Source organism: Heterodontus francisci, chromosome 16 (genome assembly GCF_036365525.1).
Source record: "Heterodontus francisci isolate sHetFra1 chromosome 16, sHetFra1.hap1, whole genome shotgun sequence".
NCBI lineage: Eukaryota > Metazoa > Chordata > Chondrichthyes > Heterodontiformes > Heterodontidae > Heterodontus > Heterodontus francisci.
In genome coordinates this window covers 62,417,638-62,438,838 of record NC_090386.1, presented here as the reverse complement: position 1 = coordinate 62,438,838, position 21,201 = coordinate 62,417,638, and the positions used below count along the sequence as shown (strand labels likewise).

At 41.5% G+C, this 21,201-nt stretch overlaps 1 protein-coding gene across 2 annotated transcripts in view; it reads left to right on the top strand.

Moving 5' to 3' along the window:
* Positions 1-21,201, top strand: part of prex1 (phosphatidylinositol-3,4,5-trisphosphate-dependent Rac exchange factor 1) — a 270,479-nt gene that overhangs the window by 121,643 nt on the left and 127,635 nt on the right. For both annotated transcript variants that reach the window (XM_068048258.1, XM_068048259.1), the window contains exons 8-9: positions 2,237-2,352; positions 5,696-5,845. In XM_068048258.1, coding sequence (XP_067904359.1) covers positions 2,237-2,352; positions 5,696-5,845 — 266 coding nt within the window. The remainder of the gene's footprint in view (positions 1-2,236; positions 2,353-5,695; positions 5,846-21,201) is intronic.

Here is a 21,201-nt window from a genome sequence, read left to right as displayed (position 1 = left end):
TTGGTCATAAAAATAGAAAAGCAGAATATTTTTTAAAAGGTGTGAAACTGATGAGTGTTGATGTTCAGAGAGACTTGGGGGTACTCGTACAAGGAACGCACAAAGTTAACATGCAGGTGCAGCTGGCTATTAGGAAGGCAAATGGCATGTTAGCCTTTATTGCAAGGGGATTGGAGTACAGGAATAAAGGAGTCTTACTAAAATTGTACAGGGCTTTGGTGAGACCACACCTGGAATACTCTGTACAGTTTTGGTCTTCACATTTAAGAAAGGATATACTTGCACTGGAGGCAGTGCAGCAAAGATTTACTAAATTAGTCCGTGGGATGAGGGGGTTGTCCTGTGATGATGAGCTGAGTAACATGGGCCTATATTCTCTGGAGAGAAGAATGAGAGGCGATCTAATTGAGACATACAAGATTCTGAAAGGGCTTGATAGGGTAGAAGCTGAGAGATTGTTCCCACTGATCAGGGAGTCTAGAACACAGGGATACAGTCTTAGGATAAGGGGCCAATCATTCAGGACTGAGATGAGGAGAAATTACTACACTCAAAGGGTTGTAAATCTTTGGAATTCTCTCCCCCGGAGAGTTGTGGATGCTCCATCGTTGAATACATTTAAGGCTGGGATAGATAGATTTTTGGTCTCGCAGGGAATTAAGGGATATGGGGAGTGGGCAGGAAAGTTGAATTGAAGCCCAAGATCAGCCATGATCGTGTTGACTGGCGGAGCAGGCTCGATGGGCCATATGGTCTACTACTGCTCTTATTTCTTGTGTTATTGTGATGGACTTATCTTGTGCAAGGCGGTCTTGTGCTTTAGTCTTTGGTAAAATTACAGTGAATCATAGCAGAAGGAAGGGAACTGATGGTTTCAGGCTGCCTTACAATTTACAGAAGCAGCTTGGAAATGGAAAGTAGTGACTTCCCTACATTTTTTGCAGTGCTGACGTTGCATTTGTTCTAAATCTATTCAATATCAGCTGATCATACCCAGCAAGAGGCTTTGTTTGAGGGAACATTGGTGCGCATTGATCACTGGAAAGCTTTGTTACTTTCTAGATTGTTTGTTTATGAAGTACTAGTACATTGCCCTGTAGTATTGTCCAGAGCCACTTGATGAATGTAAGCTTTTTTGTAAATGCAAAATGGAGATAAACAAGACAAATTTGCTCTATAGACCCACCTACCAGAGCTCGCAATTATATTGTGACTGTTGGCACACTAAACTTGAACAGGGAATGCTGAAGTTGTACTTTTACAATGGTAATTGTGACAAAAGTACTGACAGACAACAGAAAGTAAGATGTGTTAATAGGATGTGCATAGTCTCCATACAAAATTTTTATACATAGATACTAGCAGAGACCTGAAAAACATTTTGTGGTGAAATTAATATCTTTATAGCAACAGTAATTCTATAAATCCCTATCCCATCACCCCATACCATACCCAGCCTATGCCTTTCGTCTCTCCCATATTGCCCGCCCCCCACCCCCCATCCTGCCACTTCTTCCTATGCCATCTCCATTCCCCCCACTCCCCATCGTGGGCTATGCTCCCACCCCCGCCCCCGCCCCCAAACATCGTCGACAAGTAATCAAGGCACGTGCACCAGGCTCTGCCCACCAAATCAAACCACCAACCAATCAGGAAATACAGATAAAAACATTATTTTTATTATTGTGAAAGCAGGTGATTGGGGAGATTTTCTTTCTTGTGTTATAATTCCAGAATACCTGCTGCAGTTGGTGATGCCTTCAGTAAGAAATTATTTTGGTATTAAACTATTTGGTGCTGAGTATGATTGTCAGTCTGAATGGAGACAAGAGACAGATTGTTGATTTATCTGTTCAATACTAATGAAGGTATTGTTATCAGTAAAATACTTTTGGACTTTTAACTTGTCTTGTATGTAGCTTGAAAGTTGCTCAATTTGTTCTAAAATTGAAGCCGATCTGAAACGTATGAACAGAAGTGGGCAGTTTGGTCCCCTTGAGCTTCCAGGCAGCTCTGTCTCTCCAATTATAATTGCCTGTCTTCCCTTAATACTCTTACTTCCTAAGTTAAGTACTTATGTTACTTTTAAACATTTTATTTGACTTGGGTCTCTGTAAAGCATGTCCATATTCTTTTCATTCTTTGTGTGAAGACGATCTTTGATTTATTTTTAAGCTTGATGATTAAGCTTTGGAATTTATTCTCTATTAGAAATGCTTATTTCCTCTATTTTCAGGGTTGCTGGTAAGAAGTCAACCAAGCGCACCAAGTCTATAAATGGGGCCCAGTACATTTTCCGTGGAAGAATCAACACCGAGGTGATGGAAGTGGAGAATGTTGAAGATGGAACAGGTATTACTTTACTAAACAATTTGCTCTGCTATTATCCCCCTCCTTGATACCCTGAAGGTGGCAATGATCGATTGCTTGCTGGAATACATTTCCATGAAAGCTTCTCACCCTTTGGTACTTTGTCCAAGTGGCCATTCTTTTCTATGGACCTTTACTAAATAACCTCAGTGGCAGGCTATTTTACTGCACAGCACATCAAGTCTTACCCAATTCTCATCTCATTTGATGCCCACAGATATGCATTCAGCAACAACTTGATGCTGCCATTGGATACAACAACTTGAAACAGTGCATGATGCTCCAGCTGTAAAATTTGTTGCCTTATTGATCACAGACCTTTTCTTCACATTATGATTAAGGAAAGATGATAATTCCTTTCTGCTCCTGTTCTAAAGGTCACTGACAATCCTCGGGGGGGAAAATGAACTTTCGGTGTACTTTTCATCTTATGAGCTGGAGAATTTGACTCGGTAACTGTGAATAAAATGAAATAGTTTTCATATGCTCAATGAGGCTATGTTTTTCTAGCCAGCATTTGGCCAGTCAGATGTTCTAGCCCAGAAACTGAAGTAACTGAAATGATTAAGTACAGTTTTTATATTTAAATAATGATGCTCTACTGGGTGGGAGGCAAGAGATTTCTTCAGCATGGTACAGCTCACTGTTCATGTTGCTTTCTTTTACACTGATTAGAAAAACAATGCCCTTCATACCAAGTGTTAGTTACTACCACTAATCGATGTAAAGATTCTCTGTTTTTAGAAATCGAGCCCCTGCTCTTCCTATTTAGTGTAGGAAAATGACCAATTATTGAAGTTGTTGACAGCTATCCAAGTTTAAAGGTCTAACTTGTAATCGATTTCCTGATATGTTCAAACTTGAAGAGTCCTCAGAACTTGCACACTAATAAATTAAATTTTGTGGTTTTACTGCTTGTTAGTTGAGATAAAATTACTGCTAAACTTTAAAAAAAAAAAATCTTCATACCACACTTTTAGAAGTGTTCTGGCCAAAGGAGCAAGATGTTTCGTCGCCTTTGGGATAATAGAATGATTAATTCATTAATCATCTGTGTGCTGATAAATTAAGCCAGAGTTGAAAACTAATTTATGAAGTTGTTACCAAGGAGGTTCCTGTTTGAAATATTAACCCAACAGTCATTACAGAATAGACAGTTAAACTACAGAAAGCTTGTTATGGAAGGATAATGCTGGAGCCTATATTTACTCAGTTTCACATTTATTGTGTAGGGTAAAAGGATTACAAACATGTAGCTCCTCACTCAAAACCCTTCCCCAGTCTCAGTGAGTGTCAGCTTATAAGTGCTCAACTCAGACCCCAATTACACCCTTCACCTGCAAACCATTGATACACAATTAACAGATTAACAATGGCAACTATGCTATAACAATGTATAGAACTGGAAACATGTTTCTTTAACATTAACATGAGATGGGTCTTTTGCCATGGGCCTAATTCTTGCTTGTTTGACAGCTATGGTCATGGAAAACAACAAACCCTGAGCTTGGTAGCTCAAGACTCAGGTGAAAGCCATTTACTGCATGAGTTTCCCATGCATTTCTGTGGGTTGATTGCTTTTGCTTTGTGATTTAGATACTCCAGAACTCATCTTTAAATGCCATTTGGAGATTGTGAATCAGAGAATGCATTCAAAATCAGTCCTATGTTGTGTTATTTCAGTGAAAGTTGGGGTTCATCACAGTGTAGTTCAAGATTTATTTTTCTTAAGAAATGGTGATGAATTTCGTATTGGGTAGCTCATTGAAATTATGATGGAGTTGATCTTTTTTCTTTGCTTCCCTAATTCAGTTGCAAATAGTCAATTACAGATGACCTGGTCCAGTCACAAGCTAATTTAGATTGCTATTGCTAACTTCATTACAGAGCATGTTAACTTTGCAACAACTTGAGACCTACTTATAACTAAAGAGATAAGAAAAATTAGATTTATTCCAGTGGCATATGCGCCAGAAAAGTGATTAGGTTGGATTTGCACTTGGCATAGTGGTCAGTTTCTGACTTTGGAGAACTTTAGTTGATGGACCCTTGAGTTGTTTCTGCTTGTACTGGGAAGCCTGTCATGGAGCGTGGAGATGGGGGAAAGAGGCAAAAGAGCATATTATTGCTGCTGGCACTACTGGCAAGTTCTACCGGAGGGGCAAGTGTGGGCTTGAGGTTGATGGCATTTGAGGTTGTGGCTTTGCTAATAAATGGCCTGCATCATCCCTGGCAGTTATTGAATCCGACTAACATCCATAATAGTAAGTGCAATGTGTAACAATACACTATTATTTTTGCATCCTTCGAATATTTTTGCACAGAAATAAACAAGTCTTTATGGTGTCTGCTGTCACTTTGGTCAGAAAATCTCAAAAATATTGGGGACCTAGCATAACTGTCTGCTGCAGTGGCACCAGAAAGTTGTCAACAAAGCCAATGGCACAGGCAGAAAAATCCCTGCTTGAAGTCTGTGTGTGTGCACGTGTTTGTATTGAGAAAATTTACATGGTTATATTCTACAAAGTGATTCCTGACAACGCAGCCAGCCACTGACATCATCAGGCTGCGCCAAGTTGTGCACATGCGCAGGTGGGCTCCTGCTCTCTGCGCATGCACTGCATTCCGACTTGCCAGGACTAGTTAGCGCATGCGCTGATGACGTCATCACGTGATGTGTGCATCTTCGGGCAACGCGCCTGGTTGGCCACTGCGCATGCACTTTACGCGTACAGCAATGTGACGCCAACGGGTATTCACCCATGCGTCAAGCTCCGCTCCCACCCTCCCCTCGCTGCTCTCTCCGGCCGCTCTGCTCTCTCCGGCCACTCCGCTCCCCCCCTCGCTGCTCCCTCCGGCCGCTCCACTCTTTCGGCCGCTCCACTCCCCCCCCACCCCCCCCCCCCCCTCCCTCCCTCTGCTCTCTGGCCGCTCTGTTCCTTTGGCCGCTCTGCTCTGCCCCCTCGCTGCTCTCTCCGGCCGCTTCGCTCCCCCCACCCCCTGTCTCTGGCCTGCTCCACTCCCCCCACCTCGCTGCTCTCTCTGGCCGCTCAGCTCCCCCCCCCTCCGCCCCCGGCCCACTCGCTTGCTCTCTCCCTCCCGCCATTGTGTGCTGCCATGTGTTTAGGTTAGGTCGCCTTCGTGTGATTATTTGAGCAGTGCCATCTTTAGTCCTGGCAGCTGCCTGAAGTTGCAGACTGTGACGTTTTACTGGCACATGCTGCATTTGCGCATGTGCCACTGCAGCCCCACCTGCTGCTAGCGTTGTCAGCAAACGCAGCCTATATTCTAATGTTCCTTAACCAGCTCTGTCCATTGTTTGCAGCTGATTACCATAGCAATGGCTATACTGTGACAAATGGTTGGAAGATCCACAACACAGCTAAAAACAAATGGTTTGTCTTAATGGCCAAAACCGCTGAAGAGAAACAGAAGTGGTTGGATGCAATCCTGAAAGAACGGGAGCAGAGGGAGAGTGAGTAATTTCTCCTAATTGTTTTACAGAAGAGCAGAATCATCAATCTTGACCCACCACATGAGCCAGTTATGAATTATTGATAGATGGCATATATAACTGATCATTTTCTTATGTTTTGAGCCAGTTTTTCAATGTGCTTATTTAAAGTTTGGATGTAGATGTTTGTTTCAAGGCCCTCTGTTAAAGTTCCTTTGTGAATGCTAATGTTTCCAAGCAGGTAGAGGTTAAATAGCTTTCAAGTACAATTTTACAGAGTTAAGTTTCAAAGTTTTCAAAGGTTAGGTAACCACATAAACTATTTTGTTGATTGTGTTGAAGGCCAGAGTCTTAACAAGTTGCTGAGAGTTGTCTCTCAGACTTGTACATGTTTGTGCAGTTCTTTGAACTTGGTATGTTATAGCTTTGGACATGCTTCCATTTTAGCAATAGAACTACTGTGGTAGAAACCAACGTTGTCCAACTGCCTCGGGGATCTCTGTTGTACCTCTCTACCCGCCTACCCTCATTTCAGACCTCATCACAGCCTGTACTACAGGATTGGCAACTTGACCAGATATAAAACGACTGCACTATGGTGCAAATCATATTTATTGGTGTGCAGTGATACCCAATCATTGATAATGCATTGCCCTTTAAATGGCCTTGTCCGGATTTTAGTGTCTGGGACCCACATAATCTTGGAACATCAAACTTTCCAAATATAATCAGGGCACATCTTTTACTTTTCAAGTAGCAGTTGCCATCATTACTTTGTTGGCAATAGGCAAAATCATGATTTTTAAAAAAAAACTTTTGAAGGGAGTGTGGAGTGCCACCATCAGCTGGATTCCCAGTCATCAAAAGATATTTAGTGTGTTTAGAGAGGTTACTGCATATTTCTGGCAATGGCAAAGTTCATACTGGAGAGGAGCAGCTTGTGTCTCTTTTTGTATGGTACAGCATTAGAGACTGGGACATGGAAGATGGTGGTGGAGCTGGTGATGGAAGACAGATCTGCCACAGTACCACGACTGGTAGACGGGTTGCACTTGTCAATTGCAATAGCTGACCTGGGAATTCCATAGGAAATGTTGGCACAGATATTTACAAATGAAATATTGATAAAAGGTTTAACCAAGGTTTTGTGGTCAGGAAGTACATTCCCTATGCAAGATTTTTTATTTATATATATATATCTATATATCTATATATCTATATATATATATATCTATATATATATCTATATATCTATATATATATAGAAAGCAGCAGTTGTTCTAGTGACCCCTTGTCCACATTCTCCTGTATATTAAAAAAAAACAATCCATCAACCATTACTGTCTTCTGACTATAAACTTTTAATTTGTCATATTCCTTTCAATACAGTGTGTCTTTATTTTATCACTAAGACTCCTAAATGGCACCTTTTCAAACATCGTTTTGAAAATCTATGTGCACAACAGCGAGTGGATTTCCTTTAACAATTTCTCCTGTTACTACTTCAAAGAACTCTATTCAATTTAACAGGCATAGTCTGCCCTTTAAAAATCCATGTTGGCTGTCTTACTTAACTAGTATGTTTCCAGGTGAGTATTCGTTTTAGCCTTCGTAAATTGGATCTTACCACTGCCGCTGTTGGGTTGACTGCTCTATTGTCACTTAGTTTTTCCCTTTTTGATTAGAAGTGTTACATTGACAACCCTAACACCACAAAAAAACATTTGCTCATTTGTTTCATGGCTTTTTGTTGGACCTTGTGTGTAAATTGGCCATGGTTTCCTGATTTTGGAGCGGTGACTGCACTTCAAAAGTACTTCATTAGTTGTGAAGCTTTGAGATGTTCTGTGGTCATGAAGGGTTCCATACAAATGCAACTTTTCTGTTCTTAATTGTTCCTCCTCTTACTCTTGCACTCTTATTCCAACTATTACACTCTGGTGTAAAATTGTGTTCAATTTCGTGTTTCGGCTGTTCTTTCAACCTTCATAGGAAGATGTCACCTAATTGGTCCCATTCTTTCTTCACTATTACAGGTTTATGAAATCATTTACAATTGTTACCTGCTTGTCTTCTGTCATATACTATCAGCCTTCCGAATTTGTTTTGCTCCTCTGTACTTTTTATGTTCTTGAATTTTTGTTATTGTCTTTGGTGTCAGTGATGCTAGATTTGCCTTTTTATTTAAGCATCTTTTTAATGATTTGCTCTACTTGTCAAAGGAACTCTAGCTTTTGCTGCTTCTGCATTACTTGTAATATTTCTAGTTTCCTCAGCAATTTATTTGTTACGGTTCTCCTTTCTTCATTTTTTTCTGGTCAAATTATTGGAAGAACAAACTTGTGTTTAAATTATGCATTTCATATCCACAGGATGTCCAAAATTACTTGACACCCAATTAATTATTGTTGAAGTATGGCCAGTATTATGGAGGCAGCCAATTTATACACAACATTGAGATAAAAACCAGGTCATCTGTTCTCAGGGTGTTAGTTGAAGGATAAATGGGGTGGGGGAGATTGAGGAACTAAAAGTAACTTAGTAACTATTGAGAGGCTTTTCACATATTAGAATTTCAGAATAGCTCATTCTGCAAAATTACATTTACTGAATGTTAAACTAAATTGCTCCCAAAAACGAGTAAGTGCACCATAGAATATTAGAACCACTTCCATGTCTTTCTGGCAACAGACTTGGAAAACAGCAGCTCTACATTTAACTATATATACTACACCAGGGAAGTCTTGTCAGAACCTATAAAATCTGGCTTAACATTTGCTTCACATTTTCAAGCATACAGTATGCTTTTATATTGTATTTATAGAAATAATTTTTGTACCCTGAAGAGAGGAACCAATCAGGTGAAACCTAATGGACTGCAGATCGGTAAAAATGATTGGAAACATATGGAGATGTAAATGAATTTATTATGTAAACTTTTTTTTTTCCCCCAGTGTTTTCATAAATTTTTTTGAGCAGTTAGAAATTCAAAAGACTATTGCACAGATTGGCAAAGTTAATCAATTAATTTCTTAATGGGAATTAGACCACATGTATTTTGATGAAATCAAAAATTGGCCTTCCAATTTAAAATAGTCTTGGGTGGGAAATATTATCGAACAAAATAATTTGAAATGTTTGAAGTTATGTGCCCACCTGGGACCATTTTGCACTGGGAAACTATCCACTTAGAAGTTAGCTTGGAAGCAGAGAGTGGGTAAAATGTTGCGTTCGTGTGTGGATAAAATGCAGTATATGGTGGAGTTATCAGCAGTACCTCATTGTCAGGAACTTGAGGCAGCTTTCCACCTGGTAAAATACTGAACTTGGTCGATTTTGAAAATGAAGCTAAATTTTCTTTATTGTCTTGTGCTTCATTTTTGCATCTGTAACCGTTTAAAATGCAGCAGTTAGTATAGTTGCACTAATGACCTGTATGATCTGTGTGTATGCGTGTCTGTGTGCGTGAGTGTGTCTGGCTGTGTGTGTGTTTTTTTTTAAGGTTTATGCAGTCCATCTGGAATAAGCCCTGCAATGACATCAGTCATCAGTGGATAAATTCATGCACCATGTTGCTGAAAGTGCACCAACAGTAACTTGCATTTGCTTAGCACCTTTTTAATGTAATAAAGGTCCCAAGGCGCTATATGTTGAACAACTTGAATGTTGAATGGTAGCACAAGACATATGAGAGATGATTTTGAGAAGGCTTCTAAAGGCTAGGACAGCAGTAGAAAGGCAAAGATTGTGGAAGGAATTCTAAAGCATCGACTTTTACAGCTGAAGGCTCTGCTACCAAAAAAGGGTTAAAATCAGGTGGTTGAAGGGAACAGGTTGGACTGTAGAGCTGGACAAGTTTGCAGAGGTAGCATGGTGTGTAAGTGTGCAGGGATTTGTAAGCAAGACTGAAGATTTTGAACTCTGATTTAGGGGGCAGAAAGCCTGTGGAAGTTGACAAGGATACATACACAATGCACATGACTTAGTGTGGGCTATGATGCAGTTGGCAGAGTTTGTGTAGGATAGACCTTGGTAGTATGTCTCTGCAGAAGTCTGAAGTTCAGCAAAAGCTTCAAGAGGGTTTTGGTGGTCCTGTGATTGAGGGGCAGAAGTGGGTAGTGTTGCAGAAGTAAGCTATCTTGATGATGATTAATATGAGATTTGAAGCTCATCTCAGTCTGGCAGTGTGTTTCGGCCTGAGTGAGCGGCTAGAGGAGGGCAATGGGATGACTTGTTTTTTTCCTTCAGTTGGAGAAAATTCTGGTTGAAGCATGCCGTTGTGGAGTTGAGGATGTGGCCTGCCAATGAGATCAAGATGTCAACCCAGAATGTTGATCCAAGATCAGGTTGAGATTGAGAGGGCCTTGTTTAAATGTCTGGAGCCCATTATTTGCCTGGGGATTCAAAATGAGGAGAAAGGATGATGGCACAGGGAGGAGGTTAGAGGTGTTAATTTCCAGCAGTTGAACTGGATTAGGATTGTCACTGGAAAGAAGTGAAGTAATAGGGATGGCTGCAGCTTTAGAAGAGATGGGGTCTGTAGTAGTCAGAGATCTGGGTTCGCCTCCATGCTGATGGTCTGTTCGGTTGAGGAACCAGGTTTTTAGTTGAGAAGCATGGGCCGAGTTGTAATAGCGGGGAACTGAATCTGGCTGGTGTATGGAGGTTGATCTGAGCTGCCCAGTGGTTGAAGAAACAGATTCTCAGTTCGGTTATGGCTCATGATTCAGCCATACTTTTTCATGTGTATTTGTGGCTCTCAACCCTTGGAAGTAGAGCAGTTGCTGTTGTGGTTTGCTGTGATTTTTCTTTTTTACCCCCGCCACACTATTTTTCCATGTGGATTCACTGCAGATTCATGCATTTCTCACGATGAATTTCTTTCTTTTGTAGTAAAGTTATATCTTCTTCAATTTTGGTATCCTAGAACTTCTTTACATCCACTGAAACTTCTTGCATCCTGTGAGAACTCTGGTTGAAGTTTCCCAGTTTATATTTACTCCCATGTGCCTGAATTCTGTCCGTTGAATGCTTGTAGTAGTTTTCATGTAAGAATGTTTGCTCCACTGTATTTCACCTCGTTCCTTCTTTGTTCAATCTGTCAGATTTCTGGAAACCTTAACATTTGTTAATTGTGTGTTCCTCTCTTCAAGGAATAATCATTTATTTTCCCAAGTTATCAGAAGATAAATCCATGACTGTTCTTTGTTTGATGTGTACTTTGTGATTCAAGGATAGATTCCATTGTACAAAGATGTCATGAGAGGAACGATGAGGGAATGTAGTAAATCATTCATTTTTTCTGATTGCATTACATGCAGCAAGGTTGCTGTATAATTTTGAAGTACTTACATCTATAGCTCCTCTTTCAACCATTCTGATAGTTAACATTTAAGATTATGATCAGTGTGTTTAATGTCCTCACAACATAACATACAAGGGAATCCCAAAGTTTTTTACTGACGTATAAATAGTAAAAAGGTGGTAAAAGGAGGAGGAGGGGGGGACGCGGTTAGGGACCAAAAAGAGGATTTGCGCATGGAGGCAGTGGGCATAGCAGAGGTATTAAATGAATACTTTGCATCTGTCTTCACCGAAGAAGAAGATGGAACCCAGACAATGGTGGAAGAGGAGATAATTCAGACACTAGAAGGGTTTAAAATTGATAAGGAGGACGTATTGGATAGGCCATCTGTACTTAAGGTGGTTAAGGCACCAGCACCGGATGAGACCCTCCCAAGGACACTGAGGGAAGTGAGAGTGGAAATTGTGGAGGCACTGGCCATAAGTTTTCAGTCTTCCTTAGACTCGGGGGGTAGTGCCAGAGGACTGGAGAATTGCAAACGTTACGCCCTTGTTCAAAAAAGGGTGTAAAGATAAGCCCAGCAACTACTGGCCAGTCATTTTAACTTAAGTGATAAGGAAACTTCTCGAAAGAATAATTTGGGACAAAATTAATAGTCACATGGACAAATGCATGTTAATTAAAGAAAGCCAGCATGGATTTATTGAGGGAAAATCATTTTTAACTAACTTGTTGGAGTTTTTTGAGGAGGGGTTGATGAGGGTAAGTTGATGTTGTGTGCATGGACTTCCAAAAGGCGTTTGATCCAGAGCCGCAGAACAGACTTGAGTAAAGTTATAGCTCATGGAATAAAAGGGACAGTAGCAACATGGATACGGAATTGGCTGAGTGATGGGAAACAGAGAGTAGTGGTTAATGGATGTTTATCGGGCTGGAGGAAGATTTGTAGTGGATTTGGGGTCAGTGTTGGGACTCTTGCTTTTCCTGATATACATTAATGACCTAGCCCTAGGTGTACAGGGCGCATTTTCAAAGTTTGCGCATGATATGAAACTTGGAAGCATTATAAATTGTGAGGAGGATAGTGTAGAACTATAAAATGCCATAGACTAGTTGATGGAATGGGGGGATAGACAGCAAATGGAGTTCAATGCAGAGAAATGTGAAGTAGTTCATTTTGGTAGGATGAACATGGACAGACAATATAAAATAAAGGGTACAATTCTAAAGGGGGGTGCAGGAGCATAGGAACCTGGGTGTATATGTGCATAATTCATTGAAGGTGGCAGGACAGGTTGAGAGAGCAGTTAATAAAGCATACAGTATCCTGGGCTTTATTAATAGGGGCATGGAGTACAAAAGCAAGAAAGTTATGTTGAACTTGTATAAGACACTAGTTCGGCCTCAGCTGGAGTATTGCATCCAGTTCTGGGCGCTGCACTGCAGGAAAGATGTGAAGGCATTGGAGAGAATGCAGAATAGATTCACGAGAATGGTTCCAGGGATGAGGAACATCGGGTACTAAGATAGTTTGGAGAAGTTGGGATTGTTCTCCTTGGAGAAGAGAAGGCTGAGAGAAGATTTGATAGAGGTATTCAAAATCATGAGGGGTCTGGACAGAGTAGCTCGAGAGAAACTATTCCCACTTGTGAAAGTATTGAGAACGAGAGGACACTGATTTAAAATATTTGTTAAGAGAAGCAAAATCAACATGAGGGAAAACTTTTTCACGCAGTGAATGGTTAAGGTCTGGAATGCACTGCCTGAGAGCGTGGTGGAGGCATTCAAAAGGGAATTCGATAGTTATATGAAAAGGAAGAATGTGCAGGGTGATGGGAGAAGGCAGGGGAATGGCACTAAGTTTTTCCGAGAGCTGGTGCAGACCGGATGGGCCAAATGGCCTCCTTCTACACTGTAAAATACTGTGATTGTGTGAATTCTGTGTTTGGCCAATCTGATGGTGCCGCCTTCTGTACCTAACCAAAACTAAACTTGAAAAGTGCGAAACTAAGAAGTATTGGTTGTAATTTACCTTCGTAGACTTCTCATAATTTTACCAACCAAAAGCAAATAACTTGATGAGAAGAGTGGTGCATGCTGTCTAAATAGATATTCTGCCAAAATTTCTTGTTAGAAAATTTGTAAATAATTTTGCTCTGAACAGTTACTTAGCACCTACATTGAGCCACGTTTTTAATTGGAGTAAATGTGGTCTGCTGTGTCATGTCAGAGAGTTTGATCAGGACCATGACATTTGGAAGTGGAATACACTTTGCAAATTGGCATTACAGTGAGGAGTTAATTGATGAGCAGAGGCTATAGGAGACGGATCCATTGTCTGGCAGGTCGAATAGTTAGAGATTTGCATTGCAGTCACTGACTTAGTGTTGAATCCTAGCTTTTCAATTTAGCACCTTACTGAGAAAATTTGATCTCCTCGTGCTCAGGTTGTGAGCCTGAGCGCCATACGTAAGTGCAGAATGTAGTCTTAGAATGAGGGAAAACTGATGAAACTGTTGTCTTGCTATGGTTAACTGCGCTGTAGTAGTCAAAGATGTGAGGAAACCTGTGGATCAGACCTGCTAATTTGTTGAATGAGGACCTCAACAGTTGGGCCTCAAGATTAGGGACATGGAGGATGTTAATGAGCAAAGGATTAAAATGTTTTAATGTTTGCAGACTTAGTTTTTTCTTCCCTGATCTGCATATCTGCATACAATGAGAATTTTAAATGAATAAAATGGAACTTTCCATAACATGCAAACTTATTATGTACCTAACTTCATACGTCTTACAAACTCCAGTCTGCAGCTGACTTTGTTGCACTAATATGAGGTGCAGCAGTTCCACATCTGTGAAGGGAAAGTGACAATAATATGGGGGGCTGGATTTTATAAGCTTGCCGTTCAAAAATGGTCGTCCGCCCTTGCGGGCCACACACCAAAGAGCAGCCACGATTCCAAGCATGGTGGCTCATTTAAATAGCTAGGTCGGGTCACTCCCCCTGATCACGTGAAAGGGGCGGGCTGTCCATCCCTAGCAATGGCGTCAGCTGCCTGTGCTTAGGCACTGATGCCATTTTTAAAGGGCTGATAGCCCTACCAGCTAATTTAAATCTTTAAAGATAGAATGAGTTAAATTAAGTAAAAACGTTTTCTTTTGCCCCTCTCCCACCTCCCATAACAATGAAATTAATTATTTTCCCTTTTTCCCCCCAAAAATACTTAGCTTTACCATCTGACCTTCCCCGCACTTCCCACCCCCACTCATCCCGCAAACTGCCTACACTTTAAACTACAACTTTTCCCACCATCCCCTACACCCATGACATTAATTTGACACTTCCACCACCAACCCCCCCCCCCCCCCCCCCCACCACGCTGATGAACTTACCTCTTGCCTCTCCCTGCCACCCCCCACTCCCCCCACCAGTGTTGCACCTCATTTCCCTGAACAGGGATCCAAAGGCACGAGAATACCGACGGCTGGGCTGAAGATCGCAGCAGGGCATCAGGAGGCGATGTAAGTTTATTTAAATTAATTATTTCAATTGATTTTGAATATTCAAATTGTGGTCCAGTCGCCCAGCGGCGGGGCAGCCGCCATGGTGCATCACCGCTGCCAGGAGGATCGGGCCAGGTTAGGCTCTGCCGGCATCTAGGTCCATGGCAGGCCTCATATGGGCCATCCTCCGATCGCCCCCGCCATGCATCCCGATGTCAAGGGCTCCTTAAAATCTAGCCCAGGATTGAGAAAAACTACACACACAATTCTAACTGGGCACATCAGAGATTCTTATTTACTTGAAGTCATTGGGGACAGTAATAAACTTCCTGTTATCAAGAAGAACCCATTACAATTGTTACACCTGTATCCTTTCCACATGACCTATGATGATGAGTCAAAAAATGAATGAGTCTTTTCAAGACTTATGATTCTTAAATAAGCATCTACTGTAATGAACTCTAGCTTCATTGAATATAGCTGCAACCTACATCTTTGAAGAATAGTCTGCACAAAGTACAAATTTGTATCCATTAACAGGCACTACTGAGCTCCATATATTTCCATGAAATGAATGCAGAATATCTACTGTGGAGCCCACTTGGAGAGAGTCTTGCCACAAGGGTTATGTATTTAATACAGATAGTTTTGCTATCATCAAGGAATTTAATACAGCAGAGTGCTGCCTCAAATTTGATTCATTGTGATTTGTTGCGTTTTGTTTTGGTCTTCCTCCCCAAATTGATCATCACATTTCAGTGGATTTTGAGCTCATTTATTCCTGTGTACTCATTTCTCATGTGCTGTTACTTATAATATCTCCATTTATTGTACTGAACAAACAGTGGGACTTCTAAATTCCAGCACTGCTTTACATGGTGGTTACAGTGCACCTTGGATGTAGTCAAGGCAACAGTTGGGATAGTACACTGGACCTCCAGTGTACTGGGCTAAGGGGAAAAAAACAGTCAAGATTCTTGTATTCTTGGTTGTTCAGGGATTTCTGTGGGAAGTGGTCTTGGAATTATGAATGTTTACGACACAGAAAGAGGCCCTTCAGCCCATCATGTCCATGCCAGTCAACAAAGAGCAACCCAGCTTAATTCCACCTTCCTGCACTAGGTCTTTAGCCCTGCAGGTCACAGTTTATCAAGTAGACATCCAAGCACTTTTTAAATGTGACTGTTTGTTTGCTTCTGCCTCTATCACCCTTTCAGGCAGTGAGTTCTAGGTCCCCACCACCTTCTGGGTGAAAAAATGTTTCCTCATCTCCCTTCTAATCTCTCCTACTAATTACTTTAAATCGAAGCAGCCTGGTTATTGCCTTCTCTGCTAATGGAAATGGGTCCTTCCTATTCACTGTATCTAAGCCTCTCATAATTTTATACGAGTCAATTAGGTTTCCTCTCAGCCTCCTGTTTTACGGAAAACAACTCCAACCTATCCAATCTTTCTTTATAGCTAAGAGTCATAGTCATAGTCCTGGCAATATGCTCATAAATCTCCTCTGCACTCTCTCCAATACAATCACATCACTCCTGTGATATGGTGACCAAAACTGTACATGGTACTCAAGCTGTGATCTAACTAGTACTGTTTATAGTTCTAGTTTTAGCATAACCTCCCTGCTCTTGTATCCTGTGTTTCGGTTAATAAGGGAAAGCATGCTATTTGCCTTCGTAACCACCTCATCGACCTGACCTGCTATCTTTAAGGGTTGGTGGACATACATTCCAGGTTCCTCCATACTGCTCAGTATGCTCTCATTTATTATGTATTCCCTTGCCTTGTTGCACCTCTCACCTCACACTTCTCCAAATTGAATTACATTTTCCACTTTTCTGTCCAACTGACGAGACCTTTTATATTTTCCTGCAGTCTAAAGCGTTCCTCCTCACTGTCAACCACACGGTCAATTTATGTATCATCTGCAAACTTCTTTATCATGCCGGCTACATTTGAGACTAAATTATTAATATAAACTGCAAAAAGCAAAAGAACTGAGTACTGAGCCCTGCAAAACCCCACTGGTAACAGCCTTCCAGTCACAAAAACACCTGTTAACCATTATGCTTTGCTTCCTGTCACTAAGCCAATTTTGGATCCAATTTACCACTCTCTCTTGGCTCCCAAGGGTTTTTATTTGTTTGATCAGCCTGTCATGTGGAACCTTGTTAAAAACTTTGCTAAAATCTGTGTAGACAACAGCTTCCACACTGCACTCATCAATGATCTTTATCACCTCCTCAAAAAAAATTTAATCAAGTTAGTCAGACATGATCTTCCCTTAACAAATCCATGCTGACTTTCCTTGATTAATCTATGCCTTTCTAAATGAAGGTTTATACTGTCCCTCAGAATTGATTACAATAATTTGCCCACAAGCAAAGTTAAGCTAACTGGCCTATAATTACTCGGATTATCCCTTCCTCCCTTTTTAGACAACGGTACAATGGCAGTCCTCCAATCCTCTTGGGCCACTCCAGGGAGGATTGAAATATGATGGTCAGCGCCTCTGCAATTTCTTTCCTTGCTGCTTTTAACAATCTGTGATATATTTCATCCAGGCAGTGTATTTACTTTCAAGACATCAAACTTTTTAACGTCTTACAACGTTTATCCCTTCAGATATTTCACACTCTTCCTCCTTAACTACAGCGCCATCATCGGACCCTTCTTTTGTGAAGACTGTCATAAAGTATACGTTAAGAACCATGCCCACATCCTCCACCTCCACACACAGGTTACTTTTTAGGTCCCCAGTAGAGCCTGCTCTTTCCTTAGTTAGCTTCTTGCTTTTTATGTACTTAGAAAACATCTTTGGATTTTCATTGATTTTACTTGCCGGTATTTTTTACGCCTTCTCTTTGCTTTCCAAATTTCCATTTCTGTACTTTTTCTACTCTTTTAGGCTTTCTGCAGTGTTAAGATCTTGGTGTCTGGCATAAGCTTCCTTTTTTTCACCTTATCTTGTCCAACTGTATAAATCATTGGTTAGGCCGCAACTTGAGTACTGTGTTCTGTTCTGGTCACCTCATTCCAGAAAGGATGTAACTGCACTAGAGAGGGTACAGAGGAGATATACGAAGATGTTGCCAGGACTGGAAAAATGCAGCTATGAGGAAAGATTGGATAGGCTGGGGTTGGGCGGCGCAGTGGTTAGCACCGCAGCCTCACAACTCCAGCGACCCGGGTTCAATTCTGCGTACTGCCTATGTGAAGTTTGCAAGTTCTCCGTGTCTGCGTGGGTTTCCTCCAGGTGCTCCGGTTTCCTCCCACATGCTAAAGACTTGCAGGTTGATAGGTAAATTGGCCATTAGCAATTGCCCCTAGTATAGGTAGGGAAATATAGGGACAGATGGGGATGTGGTAGGAATATGGAATTAGTGTAGGATTAGTACAAATGGGTGGTTGATGGTCGGCACAGACTCGGTGGGCCGAAGCGCCTGTTTCAGTGCTGTAAGTCTTAAAAAAAAAGAGAAGGTTGAGGGGAGATTTGATTGAAATGTACAAAATTGTGAGGGACCTGGATAGAGTGGATGGGAAGGGCTTGTTTGTCTTAGCAGAGAGGTCAGTGACTAGTGGGTATAGATTTAAAGTGATTGGTAGAAAGATTAGAGGGGAGATGAGGAAAAGTTTTTTTTTACCCAGAGGGTGGTGGGGGTCTTGAGCACACTGCCTGAAAGGGTAGTAGAGGCAAAAACCCTCAACTCATATAAAAGGAATCTGGGTATGCACCTCAAGTGCAGTAACCTGCAGGGCTACGGACCAAATGCTGGAAGGTGGGATGAGGTTGGGAGGCTCGTTTTTCAGCCAGAGCAGATACAATGGGCCGAGTGGCCTCTTTCTGTGCCGTAAACTTTCTATGATTTATGCACCAAGGCATTCTCAACATGTTTGTACGTTGACACCAGTTTCAGTGGTAAAAATTTTGAGGTCTGTGTTAATTTATTCAAAAAATGTATGCCTAACAAGCTCTGGTCAAAAAAAAAGACATGATTTATCTGTGTACATACTGCAATTGCAATGCAGATGGGCCAGATTTGTCTTCTGCTTCTCCCTGTAAATTGACCATGATGCTGAGTTTCTACAGTAACCAAAGAAGCTTTGTCAGCCAATCAGACAAAACATTAGCTACGTTCACGTTTTTTCTTATCCACGAAAAAAACCATGGTGTCAAATTTGAAAAGCAGATAGTTCAACACAGCTTGGGAAAAAGAATTTTTCTTTTGTAGCTGTGGTGGCAAGGTACATTTGAAAATATTAAAGCAAATTGAAATTATTATTAGCTTGCTAGCTAACTAGCTAATCGCTTTTTCCAGTGGGGAAAATTATTTGCTCTTTTACTGGTTGAATGATATAAAGTTGTTTCTCAGTCCTGGTTTTTATCGCATAGTGGTTTAGCTCGCTGGCTAACAAAGTGTTAGCACATGGTGTAACTTGCTCTATTCTGTCAACAAAAGTAATTTGCATTGGCATTGCATACTGTTTGCTTGCTAGCTAATAGAATGGTGCTGCTCTCCATTGTTGTTTGTATGCTTCGTTACTTTATTCGTTGAGAGAAATGTGTTTTAAATCGAACTGTGTTTTTAATGGCATTAGGTTGGCTATACACTTTATATGCAGATTCATTACCCTCTTGTCTGTGGCTAAGTCCAATAATTTTGTCAGATGTCCATGGTGCAACATATTGGTGCTGATCCCTGTATGCACCTCGTCATCCCAGAACTCTAGATTTGGCTGTTCCACCCTTTTTTTGCAGGAACATGTTTACCCTGAACCCCTTGAATCTCCTTTTTGAATGCCTCCCAATGCTCTGACACAGATTTACCTTCAAGTAGCTGCTTCCAGTCCATTTCTGCTAAATTGCTTCCCAGCCTAGTAAAATTGGCCTTTCTCGTCCAATTTAGAATGTTTACTCCTATTTTATCTTTGTCCTTTTCCATTACTGTGCTAAATCTAACTGAATTGTGATCACTACCACAAAGGTGTTCTCCCACTGATACTCCTTCTACCTGCCTAGCATCATTCTCGAAAACTAAATTCAGTTTTGCCCACCCAACACCCTCCACCCCACCCCCCCTTGTTGAGTTTGCCACATATTGGCTAAAAAAAATTCCTGAATGCAATTTAGAAATTCTGTGCTCTCTGTACCTTTTACACTGACTGTATCCCAGTTAATATTGGGGTAATTGAAATCCCCCACTATTAATGCCTTATTGTTTTTGCATGTTAGAAAGTCAGGTGACAGGAATTTGGTCTGAATTATGCCTTTGCTTAAGTAGCCAGCTGAAACTCCAGTCCGGCCTTAAGGTGAAAAATGGGCACCAAGAGTCATGTGTTGAAGAGCTGCCAGTACTCTTGAAACTGCATGAACGAGTCAAGGGAATCTTATATATAAGGTTTAGCACAATAAAAAATACTTCATGATTAAATCTCAGCTGAAACAGAAATTCATTTGAGAAACCTCTTTCATGTAAAATATGTTTGAGGTGTTTTAATGTTAGTTGTGCTGAAAGGTCAATGGCTTTAACATATGGTTATTTTTAAAAATTCAGTCATGGGATGTGGGCGTCGCTGGCTAGGCCAGCATTTATTGCCCATCCCTAATTGCCCTTGAGAAGGTGGTGGTGAGCTGCCTTCTTGAACCGCTGCAGTCCACGGGAGGTAGATATACCTACAGTGCTGTTAGGAAGGGAGTTCCAGGATTTTGACCCAATGACAGTGAAGGAACGGCGATATAGTTCCAAGTCAGGATGGTGTGTGACTTGGAGGGGAACTTGCAGGTGGTGGTGTTCCCATGCATTTGCTGCCCTTGTCCTTCTAGTTGGTAGAGGTCGCGGGTTTGGAAGGTGCTGTCTAAGGCACCTTCGTGCATTGCTGCAGTGCATCTTGTAGATGGTACACACTGCTGCCACTGTGCATCGGTGGTGACGGGAGTGCACGTTTGTGGATGGGGTGCCAATCAACTGGGCTGCTTTGTCCTGGATGGTGTCGAGCTTCTTGAGTATTGTTGGAGCTTCATCCATCCAGGCAAGTGGAGAGTATTCCATCACACTCCTGACTTGTGCCTTGTAGATGGTGGATAGGCTTTGGGGAGTCAGGAGGTGACTTACTCTCCTCAGGATTCCTAGCCTCTGACCTGCTGTTGTAGCCATCATATTTATGTGGCTACTCCAGTTCAGATTCTGGTCAGTGGTAGCCCCTAGGATGTTGATAGTGGGGGATTCAGCGATGGTAATGCCATTGAATGTCCAGGGGAGATGGATCTCTTGTTGGAGATGGCCATTGCCCGGACCTTGTGTGGCGTGAATGTTACTTGTCACTTATCAGCCCAAGCCTGGATATTGTCCAGGTCTTGCTGCATTTCTACACGGACTGCTTCAGTATCTGAGGAGTCACGAATGGTACAATCATCAGCGAACATCCCCACTTCTGACCTTATGATTGAAGGAAGGTCATTGATGAAGCAGCTGAAGATGGTTGGGCCTATGACACTACCCTGAGGAACTCCTGCAGTGATGGCCTGGACCTCAGATGATTGACCTCCAACAACCACAACCATCTT